Genomic DNA, 7,261 nt, shown 5'->3' on the forward strand with positions numbered 1-7,261 from the left:
TCATAAGTTGGAAAGGGAAGTATTGAAGAAAACCAACAGAGTGAATTCTTGTTCAAAATGTAGCAAAACTTCTAGTCAGATATGCGTTCAGACTCCATTAATTTCATAAGCACATCATGAAAAATCAACACCAGACATAACAACTACCACATAACATTGTGTTGGACTATTTTTATCCACCAATTCGGGTCATGTTTGAAATACATATTTCTACTTTAGGTCTCCCTGTGTTTTTACAAATTATTTATTTATTTGTGTGAACAAAGCAGATTTCATTTATTTCAAATACACAGTTTTAAGAAGTTATAATGCTTCCCAACCTACTCTCTCTCCTCCATTCCCTCTCTCCCTCCTTCCTTTCTTATTTTTCTTTTAATTTTTGGAATGACAGGGGTTGCCGCCGCCGCCGCCGCCATCGTGCCAGCCCCTCGGGTCTCAACAAGGCCAGGTGACGCTCCAGAATGGGAGACAAGCCAATTTGGGAGCAGATTGGATCCAGCTTCATTCAACATTACTACCAGTTATTTGATAATGACAGAACCCAACTAGGCGCAATTTACATTGATGCGTCATGCCTTACGTGGGAAGGACAGCAGTTCCAAGGGAAAGCTGCCATTGTGGAGAAGTTGTCTAGCCTTCCCTTCCAGAAAATCCAGCACAGCATCACGGCACAGGACCATCAGCCCACGCCAGATAGCTGCATCATCAGCATGGTTGTGGGCCAGCTCAAGGCTGACGAAGACCCTATCATGGGATTCCACCAGATGTTCCTATTAAAGAACATCAACGATGCTTGGGTTTGCACCAATGACATGTTCAGGCTTGCCCTGCACAACTTCGGCTGACCTCCTCCCAGCCGGGCACTCAACGCTGTTTCCTCCTCCCTCCTCTTCCTGATACTATTCACACTCCTCCAGATGCTCCAAATATCATTCACAAACGAGCAGGGCCGTGGTGGGAGAGGGCGCAGTGCGCTGCTGCCACCAAGGTGTTGTGCATGATGTTTGGACTCTAGACTAGTTGCATCTGACAGGAGAAGTTTGTGTTGTACCAGCGCATGCCTTGGAAAGACTTAAATAATGCAAAAGGTTGTCTTTTTTTTTTTTTAATCTACTGACAAGTTGCTCTAGTAACCCAAAGAAGTGAAGGAGAAAGCAGCTGCCTCACCGCCCAGATATTGATTTGTTCAGATGTTTCAATGCCTCATGATACAATAAAACCACAAAACTTTTCTTAAAAAAAAAAAAAATTTTTGGAATGACATGTTTTCAATTTACTTTTTTTTTTTTTTTTTGACAGGCAGAGTGGACAGTGAGAGAGAGAGACAGAGAGAAAGGTCTTCCTTTGCCGTTGGTTCACCCTCCAATGGCTGCTGCGGCTGGAGCCAGGTACTTCTCCTGGTCTCCCATGGGGTGCAGGGCCCAAGCACTTGGGCCATCCTCCACTGCACTCCCTGGTCACAGCAGAGAGCTGGCCTGGAAGAGGGGCCACTGGGACAGAATCCGGCGCCCCAACTGCGACTAGAACCCGGTGTGCCGGCGCCGCAAAGCGGAGGATTAGCCCAGTGAGCCGCGGCGCCGGCCTCAATATACTTTATAATCACAATGTTAACCCCACACTAAATAAAGAATTCAACAAGTAGTAAGTAGAAAAACCATTGTTCCTTGGGAGTAGACAAAGATTATAAACAAAAATCAAATCTCTAAAAGTCAATTTCACTCATACATTACACTTTCTTGTACACTGTATACGAGTTACCATAAATCAGAGAAAACATATGGTATTTGTCTGTTGAGGACTAGCTTATTTCACTAAGCCTAATGATCTCTGATTACATCCATTTTGTTGCTAAGTTCAATTTTTGATAGGGGAGGTCAGCACATTTTGAGGATGATTATTAAAATCCCTATAAGAACATGCTGTTATTCAGATTAGAAAACAAAATAAAAAGCATTTGTCAATAGTTTTCAAGATAGTTTTTAAAATTGAGAGCTATGATACTCAGCAGTATTGCAAATCAAATACATAAACCATCAATTGGAAAGTGAATTCTGTCAAAAGATATTGACAAGTTGTCATCACAGGCATATTTACGAAACCACAGTAAAGGAACTAGTATTAACATGTTAAGATTCTGTTTGAGGACTAATTAAAATGTTCTGCAAAATTAGAGCAAACCTTATTTAAAAAACTTATACATTTTTTATTTTGATCATTTATTCTCAGATTCTTTGGATAGTCATTCAAGTATGTGAAATAGAAATTCAGTTTGCTTTAATTAACATATTTTTCACTAGTTTTGCTCATTTCTGTATGAGACAACCCTATTACTTATGTAAGATGAATGTGGCTAGAAGATTTACAGATGTTATTATGAATATAAATGGCTATAATAATCAGTATAAATTTTCAATGCTGTAATTATACTCTGCAACGGGTTATTGTGGAGTCTGATTATACAAAGATTTCCTTAAGTCTTGGGTGGACAATGCCTTATATGATATCAAATCACTGATTTTACAATAACTAAAGTCTGAAGGAAATGTTAATTTATCGTGTCTGTGTTTCATACACAGCAGTCTCGATAGTTCAGTATATCATGATACTCTACAAGGCAGGGTTCAGAAGAGGGAATGGCTACCCTGCTCCAAAGCTATCGCCTTTTAATTTACTGTAGTGACTCGTTTTGAGATTGAAAGTCACATACTTCAGAGTCATCTAGTGTCACTCTTATTCTGATAAGAAACCATTTGGCATTTTGAAAAATGAACCCAAAGTAATCACAATCAGAACACCTAGGATGTTTTAATGGGAGCAAAACGCTTTTCTATTCAATCTCTCTCTCTCTCTCTCTCTCTCTCTCTGTATATATGTTTGTTTGTGTATGTGTGTTTGTCTCATAAGCCTTTAACAAAGTTACAGATTTCAGCAGATGACATTAACTTAGTTTTTTCAGTGCATTTGTTATCAGATATTGCTTGAAATAGCAAGACCAGGACAGTTAACAATTCAATGCTTTTGCCTAACATGATATGAATAAAAGAGATCATAATATACATACCAAAAATAATTTAAAAGGTAAATTCAATTTTTCTTTCCTATAAGCTAGTACTTTTAAAAATATCAGATTGGAGGTGGAATACAGAATAGTAACATAAATTGAGGTATTAAAAATGATCAAAGTCCAAAAAAATTGGGCAAGAAACATGATGTACTGTTAGAGTGAAAAGTTAGTAAAGGAATCTTGTGTATGGCATTCTTTTCCCTGTAACATATTTAATTATTGCTTTACAGAAATAAACATTTTATTTATAAACTTACCACTTAGTTGTAATATTAGCAAATAGAAATTAAGATTAAATTTATTGTAAAGTGTTTTACAGCCATAATCCATTATAAGAACAATGTGTTATAAACTTGCAGTGTTGACAGTTTATTTATTCATTTGACAATTTTTTAGTAGCTCTCATATTTTAGCAACTCTTTTAGGAGCTGACATTATAGCAATAAACAAAGCAATAATGTCTTCTACTGCTCTATGAAACTTGCATTCTGGTGAGGACACAGCAATATTAAGAGAAGTTATCAAAATACAGTGTGTATTAGCAACAAGTAATGCTCTGGAGAAAAAATACAGGGGAGGAAAGTAAAAGAGTGTTAGAAAGGGGACTAACTTTACATTTCAGTTAGTTTAGTGTTTGTTTTCAATTGCTGCTATAACAAGTTGCCACAAATTAAAATATTTAATCAATAAAAAGTTTCTACTTTAAAGTTAGGTTAGGACACCTGAGACCACGAAGACCCTCATGAAATGGACCTCACTGGGCTGAACGCAGTGTATTGGCAGGGCTGCTTCCCATCTGGAAGCTGCAGGGGACAATCCGTTTTCTCATCTTTCCTGGTTTCTACAGACCATCCAGATTCCTTGATTTTTCGCGCTCTTCTCCCATCTTCAGATCTAGCAAGCTTGCATCTTTCTGTATCTTCCTCTGCCATATATATAACCCAACGTATTCATGAGTTCACGCAAGATTCTATCAAATACCTTTTCTGCATCTAATAAAACAATATGAGAGGCCGGCGCTGTGGCATAGGGGGAAGTGCAGCTTCCTGCAGTGCCAGCATCTCATGGTTTCATGATAAAGACACTGTGCAAAATAGGTGTAGGGGGATCATAACTCATGATGATAAAGGCTGTGTATACTAAACCTACAACAAATATACACCAAATGAGGGAATCTAAAGATGTTGTGTCCCTAGGATCTGAAGCAAGATAAAGTTGCCAGCTTTCACCATTTTTTCACTAAGCATAATACTGGAAGTCCTAACCAAAGCAATGAGAGAAGATAAAGAAATAAAAAATATCCAAATTAGAAAGGAGCAAGTCTTTACTGCTTGCAGATGACATGATATTGTATATAGGTATATATACCCTATATATCCTATATACTATATATAGGATATATATACCCAAATACCCCACCAAAAATGTTGGAACTAATAAAGAAATTCAGTTAAATTGCAGCATACAAAATGAATGTGCAAAAATAAGTAGTGTTATAGTGTATGTAATGTTATATACCAATAATGAATTACCAGAAAAAGAAATCAAGAAAACAATCCCTTTTCTAATAGCTAGAATAAGAGAATAAATGTGAATAAATTTAACCAAAGAAGTGAAAGATCTGTAGCATTAAAACTATAAAATACGGAAGAAAGAAATTTAAGGGAATACAATAAATGAGAACCATTACAAGTTCATGGAATGGGAGAATAAATGTTGTTGAAGTACACATTATTCATGGAACTTGGAAAACAGCTCATAAAGAACAAAGAAAGAATCATTATACTGCTTGGCTTTAAAATTCACTGCAAGGCCACAGTTGTTAAAACAGCATGATATTGGCATAAAAATAGACACATAAAACTATGGTACAGGATAGAGAGCTTAGAAGTGAACCTAGGGGATGCTGCTGTGGCTTAGTGGGTAAAGCCACCATCTGCAGTGCCGGCATCCCATATGGGTGCCGCTTGAGTCCCAGCTGCTCCACTTCTGATCCAGCTCTCTGCTACAGCCTAGGAAAGCAGTGGAAGACGGCCCAAGTGCTTGGGCCCCTGCACCCGTGTAGGAGACCAAGAAGCTGCTCCTGGCTTCAGATCGGCACAGCTCCAGCTATTGAGGCCATCTGAGGAGTGAACATGCATTGGAGAAAGAACAGTCTGTTGAATAAATTGTACTGAAAAAGCTAGATATTCACATGCATAAGACAGGAACTAAATTCCCTACGCCATCTCTCAGCTACCAAAGCTTGCAGAAAGCAGTGTTGTTAGGGGAGATTTGGATTTTTTTTTTTTTTAAACAGGAACGTAAAGGAAACTTTCACAAAAATGTTAAGGCTATCGCCTCCAATATTCTGTATAAGATTTTGCTGTTGATTCAGCTTGAATTCCAGGGTGCGAAATGGAAAAATAAAGTCAGGAGATGGGGTGATGAAGGAGAGGCACACGCATAGCTGTGTGATTAAGTACCCTGTAGATGAGGGATGAAAGGTGACTCCTGAACTACTTGTGGTGATCCCATGACAGATAGTGGTATAGTGGCTATGGACATTAACAGAGGATGGGCTTCCTCTTGCTGGGAAAGGAATGAAGTCCTTCGGAAGGGCAGTCACATTCTAGTATTTTGGCCTTCTCTAACTACTACCAGAGTCCTGCAGGATCTTACGAGGTTTCTTGTGTTGCGTGGGTTTCCCCTTGACTTCTGGAGAAGCAAGCCTTGCCTGGGGTGGACACATTCTGATCATAAGGACTCCCTTTTCCCTTCAAGCAGTTTCCTTTCATTTTTCACGTGAATTTGCTATAATTAACATTTAATGCTCATCACATTATTAAGAAGCTCAAACAAAGCCTCCAGCAACTTTAACTTTGTCAAATTCATGGAGCAGAGCTCAGTCATCGAAACTTACCAATCTGACAAACTGATTTTTTCCTTCCTTCTTGGAACCCTTTCTATTCTGACTTCATGGCTTTTATACAACATTGCCCCCCGTTTGTCTGTGATCTTTCTTTCCTATTCTCCTTTCCTGCATTTTGTTCATGTCTCTGAATTCTAAACATTGGAATGTCCAAGATTTCAGTTTTCAGACCTCTTTCCTCCTCTATTTTTGTAAGATTTATTTATTTGAAAGAGTTACACAGCAAAAAGGAAAGATAGATGCACACACACACACACAGAGAGATAGAGAGAGAGAGAGAGAGAGAGAGAGAGAGATATCCAGTTTCCATCCACTGGTTCACTCCCCAAATAGCTGCAACAGCTGGTGCAAGGCCAGGCTAAAACCAGGAGCCAACAGTGTGGTGGCAGGTGTCCTAGAACTTAGTGGTGGCTTTGCCCACTAAGCCACAATGCCAGCCCTTCCTCCTTTATTTGAATTCACCATCTAAATGATTTCATACATGTTATTGGATTTAAAGAGCAGTTAAAACCTGTATTCAAAATGTTTCCCCTGAATTCCAGATCCCTCGTCCAATGTTCTTCTGAATGTATTTGAAAATATAGTTGGCATCTCAAATAAAACCTACTCTCCTTGCAGCATTTTTTCTTAGTTACCCTGACAAAAAGATTTAGAATCTCCTTTAACGTCTCCCTTTCATTTATACTTCAAATTAGCAAAGCAAGTCTGGGATCTAAACATTTTAAGGTCTCGCATTACTAAATGCAGTCAAGCCACAGCACTCTGGTTCTTGAATTACTTCTATAATACTTCTGGTACTTTTGCTGTCTTTTTAAAAAGATTTGTTTGTTTATTTGAAAGCCAGAGTTATGCAGAGAGAAGGAGAAACAGAGAGAGAGAGAGAGAGAGGTCTTCCATCTAATGGTTCACTCCCCAGTTGGCCACAGCAGCCAGAGCTGGGCCAGTCCGAAGCCAGGAGCCAGAAGCTTCCTCTAGGACTCCCACATGGGTTCAGAGGCCTAAGCACTTGGGCCATCTTCTAATGCTTTTCCAGGCCACAGCAGAGAGATGGATTGGAAGTGGAGCATCCGAGACTCCAACCGGCGCCCATATGGGATGCTGGCTCTGCAGGTGGTGGCTTTACCCACTGTGCCACATTGCTGGCCTCTGTGCTGTCTTAAAATTGTAAATCAGATGCTCTTTGACAACAAAAGTTGCAAAGCTCTTAACAGTGGACACAAACACCTGTATGAACCTTAACTATTTCTATGACCTCACCTCTTGACATTGTTCTTCACTATTCAGAT

General features: G+C 39.1%; 1 protein-coding gene across 1 annotated transcript; it reads left to right on the forward strand.

Annotated features, from left to right (window-relative positions):
* Positions 1 to 387: 387 nt before the first annotated feature.
* Positions 388 to 1,089, forward strand: LOC149127842 (nuclear transport factor 2). The gene has a single exon (XM_089327269.1). The coding sequence runs from the start codon at positions 462 to 464 to the stop codon at positions 843 to 845; it is 384 nt and encodes a 127-aa protein (XP_089183395.1). The 5' UTR covers positions 388 to 461; the 3' UTR covers positions 846 to 1,089.
* The last annotated feature ends 6,172 nt before the right edge of the window (positions 1,090 to 7,261 follow it).

The sequence above is a fragment of the Oryctolagus cuniculus genome, chromosome 2 (genome assembly GCF_051225735.1).
Source record: "Oryctolagus cuniculus isolate XC-2025 breed Fujian yellow rabbit chromosome 2, ASM5122573v1, whole genome shotgun sequence".
NCBI lineage: Eukaryota > Metazoa > Chordata > Mammalia > Lagomorpha > Leporidae > Oryctolagus > Oryctolagus cuniculus.

Coding starts and splice junctions, on each gene's coding strand:
- LOC149127842 (XM_089327269.1), top strand. CDS start 462: ATGGGAGACAAGCCAATTTGGGAGCAGATTGGATCCAGCTTCATTCAA.